Below are 24,760 nucleotides of genomic sequence, written 5' to 3'. Positions count from 1 at the left end.
GAGGTGCACAACGCAAACATCTGCTGGCTATTGCTTGCCAGCTCTTATATAAAATAGCATTTACATGGGATGCACACTGGATCGGTGTATGAAGGCAGAGGTGTAAAAGTTTCAACTCTAAGCCCAGCATAAGGGTAGGGCCCTGCATAAGTCTAGGGTCAAGCATAGCCAAAAAGCAAAAAAATGTCAAACACGTTTTTGAAGAAAAGTGTGTGTGTGTCTGCTTGAGTGAATGCAGCAGCTTTGCAGGCAGAAGGAAATTCAGCTTTACTAATTTAGAAACTTACCTTCGTTTAAAAAGATGCTTCTTGCAAGAGATCTTCAAATTAGCTGTCTTAATTTTAATATACCAAAATAAGAGTAAAAACTGAAGGATAACAACATTGCCTGAAGCTCAAACAGCAGTTAACTAAAGCAGCACTAGCCCCCAAATTGGCAAGAGAAACGCGCCACATAGGGCATTCCTGTCCTGACAACATACAGGGCGGTACCACTCTCTGACATCTCACTTCTCCTCGTTAGATATGCTCTCAAATGTCTGACATATGTGATCTGCTACTTTGCAGGAAATAGTTTTATGTATACTTTAGAGTATAGTGACTGAAAAGAAAAATTGACAAAACTTTGTGAAGAAAGAAGTGCTCAAACGGATCGTCAAGAAACGCGACCCCCAACGAGGTGTCACCCAAACATTCCAATATTTGCTTTAACCTTACATTACATTACGTTCTATCAAGTACTTACTGGATCAATCTGTTCCAAGGAAACTTTCCCAATGTTCTTCTGGAAGCTGTAGTCCTGGCCCACATAGGCATGGCTGCAACACAGAGCAAATCAAAGCTGCCACTGGGTATCAACGCGAATGACTGGGCATCATTCTGAAAGTTTCCATTCCATCATTAATTCCATTAATGCATGTTCCCCAAATTTGATCCCAGTAATAAAATTGTATTTCCCCTCCCACAGGCAAGTTACTGCAATTTTTAACAAATTAGTACATATATCATTTGTATTTACATGGACGTGCAGACAGACAGGCGGAACATCGAACGGACCGATATGCCCCTCCAAATTTGGTCGTCAGCTAGCGAGGTAGCCGTTACTGATGTACGCTGGAAGCTGTTCTGGCTATATTGTTTGGCGGTGTGAAAGTCAAAAAACAGTTCTCTCAGCAGAGATTGATTTAATGTGTTATCATGTTTCATTAGGTAACGCATTATCAGATTTGTCAATTACTAGTTTGGGGCATCTGGCACTGTTGTCATCTGATTATGAAAAATACTGGCAGACTTCAGACCTCTTCAGGTAAGTCTAAGCCATAGTTTATTGACGTAGCTTTTCTTTTTTTTATAAAGGTTACAAATTATAAAAAATATGGTGTATATTTTGCCAAAGTTCTGAGTAAGGATTTTTCTAACACGTTTCAATGGTCAGTAGTTCAGATATGATTCTGTCATTGGCTTAGTGGGAACCTAATTTCAGGAATAAAGTTTATGGCATTTAAGCCTGTAACTATCGAACCATAAATGCAATATCCAAACCTGGGATTATTTAGGTAATAGTAAAACCAAGAGCTTTCTCTTAAATAACATTTTTTCCTGAAAATCACATTGCTTTTAAATATTTGACCCACATGTCACAGACATGCTGTAAGAAAAAGCTTTCTGAACCACTACGAACTCAGGCCTGCCACATGCTCCCATTTGAGCTTTACCAGATTTTGACAAGTCTTGCAATTCAAAACCAGGAAATAAACATTCCCTATCTTGGTAAACACTGCAGTTCAAAAACACCCCCCCTCAGAATATCAGTGACGGTCAATCAATCCAAACATGAAAACATGAGTTTTGGGTGCAATTTCCTCTTGAAATAAAAAGACAAATAGCACATTTGGATACAGCACGCCAGAGATTAAGTATAATCGCTTCTTCATAATCGCTGCCTGACATTCAAGGACAAGAAGTCATTGCAGTAGCAGCACTGAGAGATTATTACAACACTCCGCATTTACAGCCCCGTTAAAAGCATACCATGTTTCTGTGAACGAAGTCTGACGAGTATACTAAACAAATAGAAACACATTTTAAAAGAAATAAATAAAAATAATAATAAAGATCAAAGCAATATTTACTCAAATAAGTCCTTTAAAATTAATATACAATAATATCTGATATCTCTACACTTACAACTCGGATGTGCTTAAAAAGCATGCAATATCAATTTCCCATAACACATGTAATCATATACATAAAAAGGAGTTTTCCAAAATCTTCCCAGCAATTAAGTTATTTGGCCATCTATACTCCTCCTTCTCCTGTTGGCCATGAAGACAGGAGCATTAAATCCTTCTCAGAAAAATCGCAAAGTTCAGTAAAGCTACAATGGAGGCCTATTTTGTGTGGAACAGGTTTCTCTCCAGAGTGACACAGCTCTTACTACAAAGCTCTAAGCATTTGACCCCACTCAGACTGTATAGAATATCGTGAATGAGTGTGTCCTTGCCAGCCGCTGTTCTCAGAACAGCTGGGGATGTCTCCACACTGCTCAGGGTTACGCAAGTGTCTTATCTACCCCAACCAGTGATGACACATGGCAAAAGGACATTACAGCAAGAAATCACTGCCACAATCAGTGCCTCCGTGCTACGACAGACCTGTCCAATTAAAGTGCCTGGGTTCACGGCCCATCTGAAGGCAAGCAAAACGAGTTGAGAGAGAGAGAGAGAGAGAGAGAGAGAGAGAGAGAGAGAGAGAGAGAGAGAGAGAGAGAGAGAGAGAGAGAGAGAGAGAGAGAGAGAGAGAGAGAGAGAGAGAGAGAGAGAGAGAGAGAGAGAGAGAGAGAGAGAGAGAGAGAGAGAGAGAGAGAGAGAGAGAGAGAGGAGACAGGTTTATACGAGTAGGTCCCAGGATGGAGCACTGACAGCACTGAGTGATTTATTTTAACAGCTTGAAAACAAACAAAAAAAATAAAGAGTGGAAGTTCAAAGAAAACGAAACAGAGACAAGATTGCAGCACACTGGATGCACATTCAACAGTTTCTACACCACCAGTCTCTAGGACAGAAAAGCCCAGAGAACACTCCCAACATAAACATAAGTACATCTGCATTCTCACTGGTTTAGAAAGACTACAAATTGTTCTCCACCAGCAAAGAGATGCACCTGTGGTGTCCGCTATTCCACAAAGATCAATGTTTTCCTCTTAATGTTCTGCACTTAACTTTCTCCTCCAGGCATGCTGAGCCACTCAGTGGGACAACGTGGACACCAGTGCAGGAGAGATGCAACGACTGGGTTTAGCTGCCTTTATGGAAAGGCAAGAGTCAGATAATACCCAACCAACCGGGAGCTGGCTCAGACCCACACTGAAACCCCAGAGAAAACTGAAAAAGTGGAGCCTGCCAGTGATTGTGACAACTGCCATTTTCTCCCCAAGTGTTCTTTGCAGCATAATTCAATTCAAAATGAAAACACCTTGTGTAACCTTTTTCTGAGACAGCGCCGCAATTGTGGAATTGCTTATGAATCGTGACACTAATGACCGTGCTGTGCTGGTAACCAACAGAGCGCCCAAGAGCAGACGGAAGAGACTCTAATGAGGCAGATTACCTGAGGTGGTTCAGCAGAGGCTGGAGTCGCTCGTCAGACTGCACGGCTGGCAGAGATCTCGCCGTCAGCTGCCAAGACATGAAATCATTGGAAAGTGTCAAAAGTACTTTTTTTTTTATTCTTTTTTTTTTAACAGTTGTGCAATCAGCCAATGCCAAATATATATGGAGGTGTGCACATTTCAGTAACATGACAGAGTGAACATTCCTAAAACAAAAAGGTAAGTCATGTTGGAATGTAAAGTCCCTTTTCTTTAAGTCATCATACCAAAGTTATGGCCAACCAACCATACATAAATAAAGGTTTTCCTTCTGTTCATTATATTCCACAAACTAACAAAATATATATATTTTTATGTATAGTAATAATCAGGCAATGTCACAAATGTCAAAAAGCATGGTGCTGCAAGTGCTACCTAGGCCACCCAAACCACCCCAGCTACCTTAGCTTCCCAAGATATCCCAGCTTCCCAGAGCACCCAAACAACGTGATCCACCACGGCCACCCAAGCCCCAAACCAGCTGAGACACCCCAGGAACTCAAACGCATGGCTAGCTGGGGGTGGCTCAGGCAGCTTGTGATAAAATGTGGGCACTGATCTACATATTACGAACCAAAGCAAATTCTATTGCAATAATATGGAGTCTGTCTTGTTTATGTGATCCAATTTTCCTCAGGGGTGGGGGTGGTACTACGATAACATAATGAGGAGGAGGAGTAGCCACATATCTGCTAACTGAAGCAAAACGAGGCCTGTAACGAAGAGAAGTCGTGGGTTGGACATGGTCAAACTACTGAGGCAGTAACTGATTGCAACTCAGGCAGCAATCTGTTTCTAGTGCAAAAACAATTTCATTCAAGCTCAGGAGTGGCCCAGGCACAGAGAACACATCCACTGCACCAAAACATGCATTCAAATCTACAGCACACTTAAGAGATATAAATATATCAAAATGGATATAAATAGGTACAAATTGTCACGAGTCGCCTTGTGCTGATACATTATCGTGATATCCAATATACTTTACATCTGTGATAATATGAAGCAAATTATTGATACGTTGCTGTTACATACCATTACCACATCACATTTTAAATGGCTTTGCCTTCATTTAATAATTTGTACAAGCAATCTAACCCTCTAGGTTTTGGCCACACTATTACTACTAATTAACTACAAAAACAACAACAACAACAACAACAACAAACACAACAGAACTTGAAAAGATTATAACAGATTTTTAAGTCTGGCAAATGAAAAAGAAACTGGTACATGTGACATGCCCTCAAGTAGAGAGTGAAAAATCCTTTCCCAGAAGAGAGATCAATGCATTCGCTTGGCAATATTTTGGTTTTGAGCCAATATAAGCAAAAAATTGTTTAGATATTAAAGGTGTTACATGAAATGAAACACTGCTGTCTCAAGTACAAAAGAAAAAAAAAATCTTGTTGGCATGCATGCCTGAAAAGCTCAACATATACATGAATCAAAACCATTCTATAAACATAAAACAGAATTAGGATTCTCCATCCAATGAGATGCAGCACTTCACTTTCATACAAGAAAAGGGCCACATGACCAAAACTGTGAAAGGCCCTATAATGATCACACTGGGTAGCCCTTAACTGAATTTGCAACACGACAATATTGAAAATTCGAAAATAGTTTGCCCTAATTTAGATTTGCATATATATATATTTACACAAATCACACTTTACTGGTATATGAATTCTCCTTACTGAATTTTTTGGCTGTTAATTTTTCTTTGTGATCAGTGCCACCAAAATTATGTTAACAATCAAAACACAGGAAAACAGCAGGAGTCAGACAAGTGAGGCTTACATATCCATGCTATATCATCATCTCCAGGCACCATGGCAGTGTGAAGCCATTAAAACACAGACCATTCACAAGGGCTCACTGACTGTCAGGAGGGAGCCAGAATCATGACTTCAGTCTTACCATGCTGTTGATCAAGATAACTGACACATGACAGAAGTCAGATACAGCAAGTAGCACATCAGAGCACTGCAACCAAGTACTCCCTCAATTCATAATGCTTGTGGCCGTTTTCTTCTACGGTCAACCTTTTATTTATATGCACAGCACAAAGTACACACTAGATGGATGAACCTGTTTTAAAAGCATCTTGCCTTCTACTGCACACCTGCAACCAGTGCATTAGTTATCAAAGTGACTACATGCAACAGTTAGCAAAGCAAATGTTTTCAAATGAGCATGGTAATGGCCAGCTAACACCAAGTCTCGAGGGTTTCTAAGTGGTCAGCATTTCTGAAGGAAGAAAACGCGTGCACCTCCATTATACAGACATAGATCAGCATGCAGAATAATGAGCCATTGACCAAATATGGCATTACTATTTAACAAAGTAGTGCCGCTAATTAAAAAATAGGCGAAAGGCCACCTGGCAGCAAGATAACGACACAAAGTAGAGCAGAGAAACTAAAAGTGGGATTGATGTTCATTTTTATTAAACATTTCAGTACTGAGCGATAATTAAATCTGTTAGGAACTTTATTTCAAAAAACATTTTGGCAAATTCCTGTTTCTGTTGTGCAAATAAGAGTTTCAGTAGTTGCTCGTTATCTTTCAAGGGCAGCCCAATTTAAAAAAATCACCCCCTTGTGACGTGCCAATAACTGAAGTCCTGGCATGGAGTGCCGTAACCAGTGGAGCAACAGTCAGATATTGTCCCTGGTCATTTTGCTGACAGTGGCCGGGCCAGTGCTTTTGCATACCCCTCTTAATGACCGACAGCCATGCCATCTATCCCAACACGAAATATCACCAGTTACAATATAAATGAGAAGCAGCACTAGTGAATAGAATAACATCTTTGTACTTTGCTTTTGTTCAACAACAAAGGTAATAAAAGTAACCTAAGTAACTACTTAGATCTTCGAAAAACAACTGTAAGAACAAGAAATACAGTGCAGCCAGAGCCAACACTAAGACCAGTCCAACCCACAGCATACATGCAGACACATGATTGTATCATCTTCTTGCGCTCTGTTTACGCGGAGGTTAAAACACATTCAATGACAAAGGAGCGCTTAAATATGAATGGGTCCTATTAGTCAGTGTGATTTATTGACCAACAGATTGTCATCAGTCTGCTCTTTGGATCATGAGCTTCTTTGGCCCTTATAGTCACTTGAAGGCAAAGAGCAAAGCCAAATGCGCCTATTTCAGGACAGAAACTGATCAATAGTGAGAAAATACAGAGCGGGTTCCATCGGGTCTCTGGCTCTTCCTGATAACTAAACAAACATTCTCTAACGTCGTTGGACAATTAACACCAAATTGAAAAAGCTTCTTAATACTTTAACATCATCAATGTCAAGTACCTAAAATAAGAGCTTCATTTGTACATTTGTAATTTTCTAACTTGTAAATATTTAATCCAGAAACATGGAGTGCAAACATCTACTTACTTTCAACAAGATTTTTATAATATAATAGTTTCTACACTGATGTATAATTTTCCTGAGCCTAAAATAATTTAAAGAAACATAAGTGTCGATGCAAACCACTTACAGAGAAAACAAGCTTGAATATGAACAGACAACTCCCCCATCAGGCTACGGCATGTACTACAAATCACAACACCACAAAAGTAGGGTTTAGAAAAACAAGTTACTTTAAAGAAAGATAAGCATGCAATGAAAATATATCTAGATGACCCTTCTCATCACTGGAAACCTCCACACAGAAAAGTAAAGGACACTTAAAGCCATTTAAGCCTTTAAGCCATTTTATAAACAAAACTAGACAAGGATAACTATGAAAAACAAAGCAGAAGATAATTAAATGGTCAGAAGTTTTTGCTCACATATACAAATCATTATTACAGTCTGCTCCTCCACTTTAGGGTTAAGAAGTGTTAGAAAACTGCCATTTCATGTAATGTCATAAGCAGCTTACATTACTGTAAGATGAAGTTCAAACTAAAGGCTGAAAGCACATGCTAAACCACCACTTGATAAACCTGGGTTGTTCTTAATTTGCAGATGCAAAGCCTCCAAAGGCTTGTACAATGTGAAACATTGAGAAAACAGAGACTCACAGAGACTCTTACATGCAGTATCCATCACCAGAATGTATTACTCTGAAGAGAGGTTGTGATATTTATACATTTATATTTGGTCATGGTAACTTGTACTAAACCAAAAATTAGCTGAACTGTATTGCAATACAATAAACCATTTTAGCATCTTCCAGTGCACTCTACTCAAGTCCTAACTGTCTGTTCCCAAGCTATACATTTCCTGTTAGCTTGAACAAACCTTCTGCATGTCCAAAGATGGACACGCAGATACTGTAAAGAAGAACGACTGCTGTTTCTCTTCTAAATCCCGCGATAGGCTATCGAGTATTGGATTACCGCGGTCTGGAAATAAGCAGCAACCACCCTCCTCTTGTTGACAGACACACCAGTGTCTCGATAAGCAATCAGTAATACCAAAATTGACTTGACAAGATTAACTGTTTCAATCCATGACGGGGTATCTGTACAACCAAGATACGGAAATGCTTGTCAGAAGACTAACATGAGGCACAAGGGGATGCTAAGGGGATACCAGAAAAATTAGCCATAGGTTGTATTAGCATTTAATATTACACATATTGATATGCACAGCATAATGTAGATGGACAGTTCTTTAGGAACCACTCCCTATATCAGGGGCCAAGAAAGCAGACGGCATTTTGCAGCCGCGTTATTTCCCCAGCCTAGAGAAATACCAACCAAAACACAGTGATCAATCCTTCCAAGTATCAGACTTGACTTGTATTATAAGAGGGATCCTGGTTCTACTGTAGTTGGTTGTTCTACCAAAAGTGCTGGAACTTCCTCTCCAAGAATAATAAATAGATGAATACAAATTAAACAAAACATCCAACAGCATGCAAAAAAAACCTTTACTATACCAAGCAAGCAAAGGAGGTGGTGCGATTACTGGGGGAATGATGGAAATGGCAAGAGGCACCAGGCTCGCAGAGAGGGACTCTTGTGTGATGAAAGTCGGTCAGGTGGGGGGACTTCTTGGAGAAATTAAAATCTGAAGATGACTGCTGTAAGGAAAACATTTATGGCATTTAGCTGACGCGTTTATCCTAAGCGACTTACGGTTATGACTATGTACAACTTGAGCAATTAAGGGTTGAGGCCCTTGAGGGCAGTGGTGGGGCTTGAACCAGCAACCTTCCAACAAGAAGTCAAGTACCTTAACCACTGAGCTACCACTACCCCAGGCTGTCAAAGGACTAGCACACTCAGACTTCTAAATGTTGACATAATGGTGGAACAACATGAATTTGCGATAACCACCAGAAATTGGTGGGCATCCTCTTATAATTCAAAGTAAGCAAACCAAAGATAGACTTTGAAAGTATTACAAATTACATCATCTTTTCTAATACCTTTGGTAGGAGAGCATATCTTGGTAATGAGTTGATGCATGGTCTCGTCATACCAAAACTAAAGGTGACCCAACATCCATGATCAGCATGGAACAAAGAACGGAAAGACTGCAAATTACATTTCTTTACACAGTCCAGTTTTTAGTAAAGGAGATATCTTGCCACCTAAAAATGTACCCTTTCAAAAGTAAGAATAAAAAAAACACTCAGTCTTACAAGGAGATGATCATAAAGTAGTGAAGTGGAAAGGGAAAAAATGTCCAACAAAACATGACAATAATTAGGTGGCGTCAGAGCATCCCTAGAGAGTGCCCTGATGATGCAGAATAGCCTTCTGAATGTTGTCACCACACTAAAAGAGGAAGCCTTAAATATTTAAACATTAGCGCCTCTACATTCAATAATTACAGCTCTAAAATATTCAAGAGGTTTATTAACTCGGGTGTTTCTAAGGGATGGAGAAAACTATGGCAATATGGAAGTTAAAACCGAATTTCAGAACCGGGTGGATGACGGGCAAAAAGCGCTAGTCTCCCTGAAGCCATTTTACCCAGCCTACCACAAATAGTAAGCAGACCCTCATTTAAGGTCCATTACCACTTTCTTGGCAGTTAATAAACCATTATTTCATATTCCTATGATCCCCAGACCTTTTAATACATACATAACCCAAACTTTATATATAAAACAGAGAAAAGGGTGTAAATGATTACTTTAGATTTATTATTTGAGGCTAAAATGAATTATTCTAATTCTCCCTTTCATTGCTTCTGCAATAATTAAAGATTTGTGAAAAAGCAAGTGCATGACAAATAGCTAGTGGACAGTAAATACAATAACGTACAATCCTTTAAAAAACAGGAATTTCCTTGACAAGATGCCAGAGCTTTGTGTGTGTGTACACACACACAAATAATATATGATTTATGATATGATCCTATGATTATGAATATAAGTATAATACAATTAAAAAAGTTATTTAATGTCTTCCTGTAGGGTGTGTGCAAGTAGTCGGTGCATGGTACTCTTGGATGGCCATCTTAAGTGAACTACAATTACAAACAAGCAAAAAAATGTCAGTTCTGTATCAGGGTCAGTCAAAACTCAAGCTTTCCGTATCTAAAAAGGAAAAGTGGAACTGTGCCAAAGTTATCATATTAGCATCTACACATCTTAATGTGTATTACCATAGTGTCTACACATCTTAAAACCCCATCTTTAAACAAAGTCAGTTTACATAGCCAAAACACACTTTGTTCTGAATTTAGATGAGACAGGAGCCAACACTGGTAAAGCTGCCAGCTTAAGTTTGAAAAACATACCTAGTCTGCTACCTGCCAGTCAAGAGTTTAAAGGCATGGGATTCAAATCAACTTTGGTATCTGCAGCTCACAAAGGATCCATATTCCTCACTATTCATCAGATGGCATGACGAAGCCAAGAGTGGAAATTTCCTACACCAGTAAGACTATCAGAACAGTAAAGCCACTAGATTTGTTGAGACTTACATGACTGACGGAAAATTACATACTAACAAACACAGAAGTGTGATTAAGCACATACCTCTTAAATCAATATAATATCTGATTACTGTTCTGGAGTATTGGGATTCTCCAATTTTGGGAGCTCAAATTTAAGCCACATTTGGTGAGCATATTTTTAAATCGATGCTTTAGCATTTTATGTAATTATATAAAAAATGGACATCCTTTTGGAGTGGTCATCCAAGAATAGCCATGCTCAAGAGATGCTAAAGAAACTTTCCACCTTTTGCGATGTCCTTTCGATCAAAATAAAAGGATCCATGTGCATAAAACTTCCCACACGTTTCTCAGCACTGGTGCCTACCAACTATTCACCAGAAAGATTTGAGCCAAAGCCAAACACCTAAAACCGAACCTTATCCTGAGGATTAGTTGGCCAATAGAACACGACTCGTCCCGTTTTCCTTCCCATTATGTTGTTAGCTTTTGAAAGATTGTTATGCCAGGTAAGAGAATTATTAATCAAGAAAAACAAAACAAAGGAAAACCAGTATGAAAAAGAAAAGCAAAATTCTCAAGGTTTTATATATATATATATATATATATATATATATATATATATATATATATATATATATATAAATAAAAATTATACACTTTTTTCTCTTGCTCATATCTCTTTCAACAAGATGACATATATAAGACAGAATAATGACAATAGAAGCCAAACAGACCCCATGATTCATCACTGGCAGGCAGCAGTAATGAGCACATGCAACATTTAACAGAAAATGACAGCACAGTCTTGCTAGACATCAAAACCAGATGTGTTATAAGAAAAGGCTTATAGATAACTACACAGACATATCGTGAAAACAAAATGTCTACCTTCGCATGAAAGTGATCTAAATGTATAGATGCTCTATTAGTTAACTGTGAATCAAAATTGATCTGTATCGTGGAGGTGATTCCAACATTTAAGTGGAACTCCTGATTCAAAAACTGCATAATACAAGGCAAAAATCTCTAAAGAAAAATACTACCACAGTGAAACTGAAAAAATCCAAAAATGCTGAACACAGATGGCAAAAACACATTAAATGCACAGAGATTGGAGATTGATATTGTGAACATGTAGCCTGAGTATGAGAAGTGAGAGAATAGGCTTCTCCAGGATTGTCAACCATGAAATTATCCTGCGAATTCTGCTGGCCACTGTTGACACTGGCTATCTCATCAGCTGATGGAATGTCTTTGCAGACTTTTTAGTAATAAAATCCATAATATCAGACTAGCCATTAGTACTTCCAAGTCGAGAAATAAGGCTGCGTCTTTAACACCAGTGTGTGGACGCCAGTAAAATGTCAGTTTAATGCACCTCAAAATCACCTACCTGCCATCTTGGTACTGCCCCATGTCCAACTCTATAGCAACAGACTCATACAAATGAGCTCAACCATGGCGGCTTATTTTCCTGGAGCATTGAAAACTGAAATCTTTAAACCACTCTTTAAAAAGAAAAACTTGAAGTGACTGCACCCGTTTTTTAAACAATTTATCGATCCATTATAAATCCTCCCTTCTCTGGATTGGAAAACCATTGTAAAAGTAGTTTTCAAAACAACTGACTAGTTTCCCCATCCTAAAATCAAAAATGGATAGGAAACTAAAATACTTTCAGATAGAATTCTGGTCCAACCCAGGCAGAGACGTCTCTTAAAAAGGTTCTTAGGTCCAATACCATTATTTATTTTTACCCCTATCCCTTATTTTCCAGTGTCCCCAGGCCCTTGGAACTGAAATACAAGGGGTAACTGCTGAAATCTTTCCCTATGAAATGGGATAACCCTTCAAGAACCTGATGGGTACTCAGTAGTCCTTGATGGCTTTGACGTAAACAGATCTGACAGGTTTTGGCTGGACATTTCCCATATGCCATCCTCAGATGTAATAATCCGTCGTGTGGGCTGTAGGCATCCTTTTGTGGTTGTCTGCAGTTGTCATTCACAACTTCAATTTCACGCATCAATTGGTCTACAAATAAAAAAAGAACACCGCTTCATTACCAGGCTACATGCAGTTCTCTGCGGGGCATCCTGCCAGTCTGCACTGATATTAGAGGAGCAGTAAAGTTCAACAACCCCGCTGCAGAACTTCAGTTAAATTTTGGGCATATGCCTTTCTGCTGGAGGGTGCAGGACTGTCAGACAAATCATCAATAACAATGTAACATTAGCTAAACATCAGCATTCTACTAGTCAATTATTTATTCCAATTATGGAAAAAGACCCCAATACACTGAAGCAACATTAACCTATGATAATTATTGTAATTTTTAGATATTTTATTAACAGAGACAATACTTATATTGGTGGGTTTCTTTGGTTGCTTGCACATCCATTTTTCTATGATTTGCAAAGCAATCTGAGAAATTTATCATAACACTCGGTTTGGAGCGTGCCTCTGAAAAACCTCCACACTTTGCCTTACCACTCTGTACCAACAAGACTCGGAACACCCCACCCTTAGGCACGAATGTGCAAAAACTTGGGGAAAGGGCTAAGAGTTCAGTGCAAAGGGTAAAATGGAATTGGGCTTTAAATGTTATACAATTAAATACAAAAGACTGGAAAAACATCTGTTCTATTAATGTTCAATTCTCCGCACAGTCTGACACCTTCCCTCATAAACATGCTTACACTTAAAAACTTAAACACCATGTTGGACTCTCAGGAACAGGTCTACACTGGTTATATTGGTCCGTTTGCTGAAATGGACTAATATGTATCTAGCAGATGCTTATGACCTGTAGTGTTCCCAGAACTTCGGTTCGTGGACTGCTTTTATTCAGTTTATATGTGCGTAGGCTATGGAATATCTCATCACATCTATGCAAATTAAATTTGGAGTTAACTAGCTATCTACGTTCTCATCCCTTATGTTAGTATCATCAGCTGGAAAAAGACAGACAGGTTTGGCTGATGTAGGAGCAGCTGCCAGAGTTCTCACTAATGGATCACATGACCAGAGGCAGAACTGGCATTTTCAGTATATGGGTGCAAGCACGAAAGCCTAGAAACAGTAACAAAAATTGCATTAGCCCATACTAACCAAATATACAGAACTGTAAATGTAGTCAGAGTAAAAATGAAAATTAAAAAAAGTGACAGTAATTATCTGAGCAATGAGCATTAAAAACTGTTGATAAAAGCAACGAGGATATATAAATGCTGTGTTTATTTAAATTGTTTGTTGAACTAAAAAAAGGGTGCTCAATGCAATAACAAGCAGTATTTTTTGTTTAATGTGTCAGACTGTTCTGACTGACTTGGAAAATGTGCTGCACGAGTCTATGAAAGAGTTTAGCCTAATAAAGAGTGGTGGAGTTTTAAATAGAACACATGCTGCTTTTAAAAAATGAAAGCAGAAATTAAAAATGACTCGAGATTAAATGTAAAACGGTAACTTTCAGCCTTACAAATACTGCTTTACAGAGGTTTTTCTGCATGGTTGACCGTGTGTGTGTGGCACCCATCAAAGCTCCGTTACAGCATGCCAAAGTGAATCTTAAATCCTCACATTGGCCATCAGTATGTTACAAAGTTGCCTTCAAGGTACAATTACTGGTCTATAAAAATACATTGGTTTAAAGACAATGCATCTAATATGCTCAAGCAATATAATCCGAGTAGTATAATAGTGTAATCTTCCAGATCACTAGAAACTCATTAATCAAACTTGAAGTAAACACTGAAGAAGCAACATTTAGATATTATATTATAAAAACAGGACTACAAATGAACCAGTTTTAAACCTAACTGAAAGCTAGATAAGACACTGCATTTTAACTGTCAGGGACAGTACTGGAGTGCCTTTCTATCTTTGCCATTTTAAATTGTGGAATTATTCTTACTATTTAAAGATGCGGTGCTCACCAATGACTGATCACATAACCGATCATGAGTGCTGATTCGTATCTTACTTTCTTCAAAACATTTGACTGGAGTTACTTTTTTCTCCTCACTGGGTTTTCATTCAAATGTTCAGCAAATAACTAAGTACATTTCCAAATAGTTATCAGATAAAATGTCCACGTAATCACTTCTTTGCAAAAACCCTTTTCTCCCTCACGTCAGAACTGCAGTAAGGATAGGAATGGACTGGACTGTGAACACTACAACCATCCTTCAGGATCCTGGCCTCACACGCCTTTGATCATGGAAAAAGATATCGAAGAACCTCCATTTACACAACTTTATTCACTTAGTATCTCTATGTAATTATTTTTGATTTGAACTATATTGCTTTTAATTAGTAACATCTCTGTTTAAACCAACTGTCCTTCATACTTACAGCATACGTAGTTTGAATATACTGTGTATGAAATGTGCAAGATAATTTAACTTTCCTTGACAAAAGCATGTGATCATATCCATCACTAGAATATAAAAATTGTTAACACAGTCATTATACAACCCTTACCGCCACCTTTATGGTAAAGGCTTTAAAATAAAAAGTACTTTACCAAAGAACCCGAAGCTTTTATCTTTAAAAACAAAAAACAAAACAAAAAAAAAAAACCAAACATGCCTTAAACGAACACAAACAGCAACACTTTTAAAGCCATCGTTGTTTCAAAGAACAAATGTCAATGCACATGGCTAAGCCTCATTTCTGCAGGCTGCTGTCTCCAGGGACAATCTATTTTAGTCTTTGACAAGGCTTAAGTGGTGACCATCCCTTTGTGTGATACATCTCTCATTGATTTGACTAGACAGCACCAGATGCCAGCTTCTTCTGAATATCCACTGTATTGCAGCTCCCCTTCGTGCTACAGAAATCTGTTTTCATGGCGTCCAACTGCACAAATGTATAGCATACACTGAACTTAACATGGCATCGTTCTATCGCACGCTACCTGGTTACAGTCAGACACTAACTGTAGCCAGCCTATTAGTCCACGCGGTTCACCACAGTTTCCTTTCACCTCTTTCAATGTGCCATTTTTGACCACTGGCCTATTGAAGGTCTTTTGTGTGGAGTGCCATTTTAGATGCACAAAGGACGCTGCTGAGCATGAGAAACCCAGCAGTTTTTCCAAGCACCAGAGCGAGCATTCCCACCACCAACCACCCGTTATTCAAAAGCACAAAAATGCTCATTGTCTTTAAGGCATTCTGCTTCACATAACCTAGATCTCATTTGTCAGAATTCTTTAAAAGTTTTCCTTGACCCGCGTCCTTCTTTACTTCTGTGCTAACTAGAGAGGATGTATACACATAAATGTGTATGTGGAAACATTTGTCTGGGTGAATTTGTTTAAAAAAACATGCATGTCCTTCAGGTTCTGTCTTAGAGTTCAGTGCTCAATTATTTCTACCAACAGAAAGCCCCATTATATCAGGGGGTTTTTTCCCCCACAGGACATCCAGTGTGTTGAGTGAATCGTTTTACCCACAGTGACTTTCACATAGGTGGGAATGAATAACAAACATCCAATGAAAGCTTCTGCTCAGCTATAAATAGAAGTATGAAGCTTCCTTGACAAGCAGCTTGTACACCGGGGACAGCTAAACTTTAATATGGACCAGCCACTTCATACATGAGGTCAATGGTCAAAGCCCGATCTGTACCTCGAGTATTTCGAACCTCGAGTACAGCTCGGCTTGAAATACCTTGCTTCAGGTCTCATGGACAACAACTATCGAGACTATTTTCTGTCCTGGCTCCAAGATGGTGGAATGAACTCCCGCTTTTCTGTCCAGACAGCAGAGTCCCTTGCAGTCTTCAAACGCAGAGTGAAGACCCATCTATTTGTAGAATATTTAAAGGACAACTGACACTAGTACTTATCGTAGGGCATTGTTTATGTTGTTTAACAAACTCTAGCACTTATTGTTTATAGCACTTATCATTGTTTAAGATAGACCTTATGTATTTTGCACTAGGTATCAGCATTCATCCCTGTATTCTACAGTATGTTTAATTCTAACCTACTGTACTTGGATATATTCTGAGTAAACGACAAAGCACTTTTGTAAGTCGCTCTGCATAAGAGAGTCTGCTAAATGCCGTAAATGTAAATATATGTTTTGTGTTTCTCCAAATTCTATGGTGTGATGTCCTTTTCAAAGTCCATCAACACATCTCTACATGGTGCAGAGCTTTTGCTTGGCAATTGGCATCCTACAGACCAACCATCAGGAGCAAATCCAACAAACTGAAGATTATTTTAATACATTCAGTTGTGCACGTGTATCATATGACAAGCAAGCAAAAAACAAATAACACTGAGCTTTATGTTTTTGATTAGACCGTTTCATTTCTGTGTTCTAGAGACCTGCCCGACAAGAAAATCTTACAGCTATAATGTTCTACTTAACAACAGCTAAAATCAGTGCAACAAATCAATGTTATTCAAAGCAACAAGGACTTAATTCAATCAGTAAAGTAAAGTTTAAATGGAATGGTGACTAATATTTACCTGGAAAAAGGAAAGAGATTCTGTGTCAAGATATTCAATGTTTCTGGTGTCCATTTGCCAAAGCTGGCAAACCACACCACATGCCCACAACCTGCCAACTTCTCAAGCAAATTTTTTTATTCATTTAGCAAACAAAGTGAAACTTGTGGTGGGCACCCCCATATCAAGTGTCAGAATGGATTTGAAACCTGGCAATTGATTTCTGCTTTACAGGAAACTTTTCAGAGCATCATAAATGCCTCGTTTCACGCCAGCTATAAAAAGTCATCCGACATATGGAGACTGGCATGTTTCATTTTTGATTTAGGTCCCAATATTCCAAGCACCACAGAAGAGAATCTGCAGGTGGCATGTGTTCTCATTTGCCAAGATACATTAACACGAGTTCACACTGAGTGAGGTAGAATGTCGTTTTTTCCCCCCCAAACTCAGACAGATGAAAATTCTCTGCCTGGTAATTCATATGACCTTACCATGAATACTAGGAAGAAGCCGAAACAAAGCATATCCACTAGTAGCTGTCTAAAAGAGTCGTGTTGTCAGTAACGGGAAGTTGGGGTCAACTGCTGACCTCTGAGATAACATGCAAAGCTGAAGAGAATCTTAATTTTACGTTCATACATCCATTTCTGGCAGCTTTCAAACACTCTGCCTACTTACAGCCAGAAGCAGGGGGTGGAAACCGCACATACAGAAGTCTAAATGTATAGTCCCCACTGCCATGTACTTGAAACATGTAAAGCAAGTCATGAATTGAGGAAGGCACGTTACATGAAGATAATAAACATAGGTAGAAAATACTGTAATTATGACAGTTAATGAGCAATAGTTCCAGGGCAGGCATCAAAGAGGAAAGCAGTTTTGCAGTATGTCTACCTAAAAGCTGATCTTAGTCAGTGCACCTCACTGAAACACTATGATTTGTCACTCAGAGCACTCAATATCCAGTCCAAAAAGAACAACAATTCACTGCTTTCAAGCAGCCATGGGGACAAACGGTTGCATAGAGAAAACTAGACCTGGTGGTGTTATTTATCGATCAAGACAAGAGAGAACTGCCACTAGATTAGACAACGTCGAGACCAACCGAGAAGCATCCAAGTGGGCATCACTACCTCGGCAGAAACTCGGGGGTTGAGGAACTTTCTGTGATTTCCACACCACCAGCTCTTATACAGACCTCATTTCCAAACACACGTTTAATTCGAGGTGAAAGTGACCCATGAGCCCCAGTGTTCGCCACTAAGCATTCCTAGCTAAGACCCACGAAACCGCATCATCATTTGCAGCGCAAAATAAAAATGCGTTCCATCTATGGCCTCGTGGCCCAAATAAAAAACACATTTTAGATTTTTCCTTAGTGTACCAAGTAGAGAATTGTGTTAATTACTTCACGCTCCCCAACACTTGGAGAAGTCATGAAGTTATTTAAAAAAATAACAGTAAAAATAAATGTAAAAAAAAATAAATCAGTGTAGGAAGGGCTAGAAAATAGGCTCCTGAAAGGACCAATATGTTTCTCTAAGGCAATAAATTCCAGTGCACTGCAGTTTCTTTTACATTACAAAAACACCACCATTCTAAAGCAGGTGTTCGTTTAAAGAAAGTGACCCAGGAAAGCATTGCAGGGGAGACCCAGGAAAGCATTGCAGGGGAGACCCAGGAAAGCATTGCAGGGGAGACCCAGGAAAGCATTGCAGGGGAGACCCAGGAAAGCATTGCAGGGGAGACCCAGGAAAGCATTGCAGGGGAGACCCAGGAAAGCATTGCAGGGGAGACCCAGGAAAGCATTGCAGAGGAGAGCTTGCTTCTTGTTTATTTACAGCATGTTTATAAATATGACAACAATCAGTCCAAGGGAGGAACTCTTAAGATACTGCATTTCAGCATCAGTTCCTCTTCTTCCTGAATCCCTTTTCTGTCGCCTGCATTTAATCAGAGGCACGATTTGCATATGGCACATTCCCCTAGAACGCCTTTGGTTCAACAAATTGAGCGACTGAGGAAAAAGACATCGGAACAGGTTAGACAGCAAAGAGGACGAAGCATTAATGAAAGAGAACCACAAAACAAAGCAAATTCAAGCCAATTAAATGAGTAGTCTGGCATCACACTGCTGTTAACACTCAACCAATAACGCATCAGAACCCCACAACACATACTTTACATAGTGAAACTGCCAATTTCGGTTTCATCTACAAGTCACAAGCAGCCACTTTGTAGATCGAGTATCAATACTGGCAGAAATGGAGATGCAGAATAAAAAAGCTGAAACCATCATGCATTCACGTGTGTGGGTGGGGGTGGGGGTTGGCTGAGCTTTCTCTTCTACAACCAATAATTCTGCATTATGTTTAGTTTGTGGGATTTGCATCTGGAATCAAATTGCAATCTACAGTAAGCATCATCATTTAAAAACAAACAGTTAACACCGTACAATTTTTCATGTCATATATCCAGTGAATAAATGACAGGATGAAGAACTACAAATGCATAATTTCTAAAGCATATGCTGATTTTGCAAAGCTTGAGGCACCTTCTTTTCAGTAAGATAAATGTCAGCCAAAGCTTTCTGAAGTTCTACCAAAAAAAAAAAAAAAAAAAAATTCAAATATATAGAGGGGGGCAGTTAACCAAATTAAAATATGACTTACTGGTGTTTGAGAATTTGTCTGAGAGTTCTGTACAGTTCCGGAAAAAAATATGTATTTTGGCAATTACAAACAAATGAAAATATGACTTACTGCAAGAGCCTTTGAGAGTCTTGTACGGAAATCATTCAGAACAATAGTGACAATATCCTGGTGCGGAATGTAAGCGTAGCCGACCTGCAGAAAGACTTTTCTCAGCCGAACCAAATCCAGGGCATCTTGAAACGGGACCTGTGCCAAAGAGAAAGTCTTAACCAACACATCTCCGAGTCACGACTTCCGCATACTGCTGTTAGTTCTGTTTTATTTCATATGATGGATAATATATGCCTTTTCTCCTCAACTGAGTCAGCGGCAGACATCTTAAGTCTTTAAATATGCTGCTCCACTTAAAACAAAAACCTACAGGCAACTTTGGCATTAAAAACAAATCAAAACTGAGTGCAGTTTAATTTCAAAGAGAAACATGCAAGTCATAGCATTTAAATAGACGATGGAAGGCTTTTCTGAATAAAACATCAGTTTACATCCAAGAGTAAAGCATGCCTCAGTAACAAGGAACTCACAAATCAACATCATTTCTTGAATTTGTTAAGTGTGGTCTTGATCTTACTCTGTAGAACTCTTGCTCTGCGATGGTGGCTCCACTGATTCCATAACTGGAGTTAATGAGTTCATCTTTTAGGGTCTTCTTTTCCTCAATGCTTATCTGCCAACAGGAGGGCAAATAGACTCACCAGAGAGTCAGGGCCAATTTAAACACTCATGTGGCTTCAGAAACTAAATGCATAGAAAAGAACTCAGGAACATCATACGGTTTCAGTTAAGATATAGTATTTAAAAAACAGGGATGTTGGTATTTTTGACAGGTGCTTAATTGCTCACTGATTAATTGCTGGTTTGCATAGACTAGAAAGCAAGTTATAGTAACTAAATAAAGTAATTCTTAGACATTGGAAATTACATCAAAATTGCATTGCTAGTTCACTCGAATACTTTAGAATTTGTTTGAAAACATTTTGGTAGAGGGGTCAGGTCAAGTAAGGTCAGGGGCCTTGCCAGTCTGTTTATTCCAATACAGATTCAAAACAGTTAAACTAAACAGTTCCCAAAGCCCCTTCAGCTCCATCATGACATAATGGCTGGACAATACACATCTAAATTTATATTTCCATAATTTTGCATCCTGAACTGCCATACTAAACATATTAGGATTTGTTTCCAAAAGATATTACTGACAGAAGCTTAATGATGGTGCAATACGGTCTTATGCTAATCAGAGTAACAAAGGCATCTGGCAACACTGCTGTGGACTCCCATCCGGAGTATAGACAAACTCTTTCTACTTCATGACCATGTTTACATGCACAAAACAGTGAAACCTAGCTTTTAGTGAGTCTAAGAAACTGGACTGAAGACATTTACATGCACTATAGAAAAGTATAGGCCAAGTAGCAGTCTGACTCTACAATGATAGATGCCATCATGACGAAATGAAGCAGAAACGCGTGATTTTCAAAAACAAACCACACTACAAAGCTAACATAAGGACTGCCTTCTTGTCTCACTAAAAATGTGGATTCTTTCTTCTTCTTAGTTTGTGATACTAAAATAAAACCTTTATTTTGGTACCAAAAGGTGACATTACGCATGTGGTATTGCACAAAATGCAGCAAAATGTTTCAAAAACTGGCTTTGACTAATCAGTTATAAAATCAACCTGAAGCACATTTGAATGGGGCTAGCATCAGGAACAACTAAGAATCAGACCACTCTGTTTACATGATCATGGCTTAGTTTGGCCAGCAGTCTTAGTCAGACTAATATCACACTATTGCTGGGCATGTAAACATGGTGACTGTTCTGCTCATTCACATGTATCTTTAGGGAACATTCACAATATTGTAATATTTACATTATCACAAGGATTTTTTTAAATTATAAATTAAAATTTTTTTTTGAAATGTTAATATATTATTCATTCCTACAGGTCATTAATGAGAACTGCTTTATGACGAGTGAGCACAAAATCCTCCAGAGACCAGAGGGTGCTTCAGTCTAGACTTTTTCTTACACGTATTCCCTGGAAAAATGGGAAAAAAACATACTGGTCATCGATAAATTAGCATGCAGCGCCACCTGCTGCTCAAAGTAAACGTAGTGCATTGTCGAAACTGGTTACTTTCAAAACATACAAATGCAAAGAGAGAAAATTTATTTTTTTTTTTTACTATATGAGTAAAAACAAATCACTAACACTACCACCACTTTAACCACCATTAGTGTTTTAATTGATATGTGTGGGTTCAAAAGTAAACATTACAATATATCATGATTGTTCATATAAGTTATTCTGCAGGAGGATTACCTAATGCAGAGTAAAGCTGGTCAGGAAACTCTTCCTACAAGAACACCTGTTAACCTACAGTGTGTGTGTGTGTGTTATTTTTGACTACCAAAATATATTATTTATTATATTCAAATAGATTTTATTCAATCTTGGTCAGCAACGCAAAAAAACCCCAACAACTTAGTAGTTTAGCAATTTACCATTGAAACCTCAATGGTCAAAATATTATATATATAGTGATAAATGATATTTACTATCTCTAGAATGTCCGTCCCCCAGCAGGATCATTAGTGGGGAAAACACTTATGGAAAAATCACAGTACAGTAGGTGGACTAGGATATGCTCTGGTGTCTAATGATATTTTAACAACTTCTTTTTCAGGTCTAAGGCAGTACAATAAAGTGCCAGAGAAATAACCTTACCGTGTCATATTTTAGATTATTTCTGTGCAGGAACTCAGTCTTGTACTTTGCAGAAAGGATACTGAAGCGGTAGCGGAACAGATCCATCTCCTGCTGGATAAACCAACGCCTGAGATCCTCCCTGAAACAAGATATAAGCCTCCTTCTTCTGAGTCTCAATAAGAACAGTTTCTTCTGTCACAGCTAAGACCAGTGGTTAAATCTGTCAAATGACACTCGCTTTAAAAATAAAAATAAAAATATTGGGAACAACTCTGTTCTGACATTAAAAGAAATATACTGCTACAAACCCATCTGTGCCACAGGTCTCTTGCAAGAGTCCTCCCATATATAGCAACAAAACAGCCCAATTGAAAATTGCTCCAAACATGATTTCACATAATATGCTGAATTCACATTATGCTATATACAAGGCAATCATAACTGACCACCCAGGCCTCAAATATTAAAACTACTCCCTCTTTCTGAATATAGCATTAAGTGCATACTATCCATTAATAAAACCTCACGTTTTTAACATGAGTTCAACAAACCACACACACACACACACACACACACACACACACACACACACACTTACGTTTGGCAATATGCCAGGCGTAGAATAAAATGAGAGATGTGATCTTTCCTTCGTTTCTCATATTCTGTTGATCCCGTTTGATTTTTGTCTTCCTAATTTAGCAAAACAGAATGTTATATAAACACCATCACTGGACAGCAAAATAATATTATATTATTATAAACCTTTGGTAAAATGCCAATGACATCTGTGTTTTTCAACATAGGGCTTGGGATCTACCAGACAGTCCACGTTGCTACTCCAACCCCAGGCTGGGCAATGGTGTCTCAGTGGCTAAAGTACTTGACTAGTCATCAGATGGTTATCAGTTCAAGCCCCACTGCTGTCAAGTTGCCACTTTGGGCCCCTGAGCAAGACCCTTAACCCTCAATTGCTCAAATTGTACACAGTCATAACTAAGTCGCTTTGGATAAAAGCTTCAGCTAAATTCCATAAATGTAAATGCTTAATACAAACTACAGAGAACCATGAACTGGCCACGTAGTAAAGGTGCACTGGGAGATGGTGCACAAAAACGTGTAATCTGGTAGACCCCTCTAAACGGTAACACACATTATTCCCTTACGACTGATGTTCTGTGGGGGAAGTTGAGACTACAGAGCTCGGTGGATAGTTTCTTCTGGTAATCGTCCGACATTTTCACATAGCTGACTCCAAGGTTTTCCACGCTCTTCAGCACTTGGAAAAATAAAACAGACGAGTGGTGGCTTGACGTCTGACATTACAAGGATTATTAACTTACTTCAGTGGTGTAAGCTCGATAAAGTGTTGAAGGAGTAGCAAAGCGGTCTCCCTGTGCCGAGAACTTACACTTCAGTCTTTCCACCGCGAAGGTTTCGAACTGGACGAGTGAGACGCTTTCCAGCGGAGGCTGGCCATAGAGCTGGAGGCAGTGGCCGTACAGCTCAGGATTTGAGCCCAGCGCCACTTTCTTCGTCCTGCGTGTGAACTGCATGCTGACCTCCGGACCTAAAAGAAAGTCAATGCACATTTCAGCTTCTTAACCTAGCCGTCAACCTAACGAGCTTCCTGAATAAAGGTGACACACGATTGCTAGCGTTAGCGACGTAGCAACTTTTCGTTTGTCTTACCCTGTACATTTATAGCATAACTTTACAGCATGTTGCAGCTGTCTGATAAACAATCTAACTAGCTAGTTCTCCTAACAACAGCTATCTTGCGACCTGGTCAGCCATAAGCCTAAGTGATATATCCTAGCCAGCTATTTAGTAATAAATACATTGTTGTCCATGCTGACCATCCGCAATGCTTGTGAGCCCCAAAAGCTTGTTTACAAAAAAGAAAACACTCAGAGACTGCAAAACCCGAACAGGCACACTGTTATATTAATGTTGCAAAATAATACATACCCGTAACAGCGTATAACTTCCCAACATCGGAAGCCCGCCAACAACCTAGTGCAAAAGAAGCGCGGGTAAATGACGTAGAGTTTTTGAAACGCCTGTCAGCCCTGCTCTGTAAACACCACAGCGACCCCACGTGTCTCAATGCCGTGCACTTCATTACACTCGCCTTGCGCCTGCACTCGCTAGACCCTTACTTGGCTACTATCTTCTAGGTATTTTCCCCAGGCGCTGTAGGTGCTGTAGTTTGTATGTTGCCGGTCTGTACAGTTTCTAACGACTTGGATAGTTACATTTACATTTATGGCATTTTAGGATATGGTAGCAGTGCCCAGGTGGGAGCGTACGCGCTTGATTACAGCAGTGTTTCTAA

At 39.0% G+C, this 24,760-nt stretch overlaps 1 protein-coding gene across 1 annotated transcript in view; it reads right to left on the bottom strand.

Moving 5' to 3' along the window:
* Positions 1-24,472, bottom strand: part of prim2 (DNA primase subunit 2) — a 44,273-nt gene extending 19,801 nt beyond the window's left edge. Inside the window, exons 1-9 of the mRNA XM_027000512.3 lie at positions 24,394-24,472; positions 23,834-23,992; positions 23,589-23,701; positions 23,024-23,115; positions 22,444-22,564; positions 20,284-20,379; positions 19,764-19,901; positions 3,609-3,676; positions 745-817 (exon numbers count right to left, since the gene is read on the bottom strand). Coding sequence (XP_026856313.2) covers positions 745-817; positions 3,609-3,676; positions 19,764-19,901; positions 20,284-20,379; positions 22,444-22,564; positions 23,024-23,115; positions 23,589-23,701; positions 23,834-23,978 — 846 coding nt within the window. The 5' untranslated portion in view covers positions 23,979-23,992; positions 24,394-24,472. The remainder of the gene's footprint in view (positions 1-744; positions 818-3,608; positions 3,677-19,763; positions 19,902-20,283; positions 20,380-22,443; positions 22,565-23,023; positions 23,116-23,588; positions 23,702-23,833; positions 23,993-24,393) is intronic.
* Between the last annotated feature and the right edge of the window lie 288 nt (positions 24,473-24,760).

This window comes from Electrophorus electricus, chromosome 12 (assembly GCF_041902795.1).
Source record: "Electrophorus electricus isolate QZ-2024a chromosome 12, ASM4190279v1, whole genome shotgun sequence".
Lineage (NCBI taxonomy): Eukaryota > Metazoa > Chordata > Actinopteri > Gymnotiformes > Gymnotidae > Electrophorus > Electrophorus electricus.
This window is presented reverse-complemented; position numbering and strand designations above follow the sequence as displayed.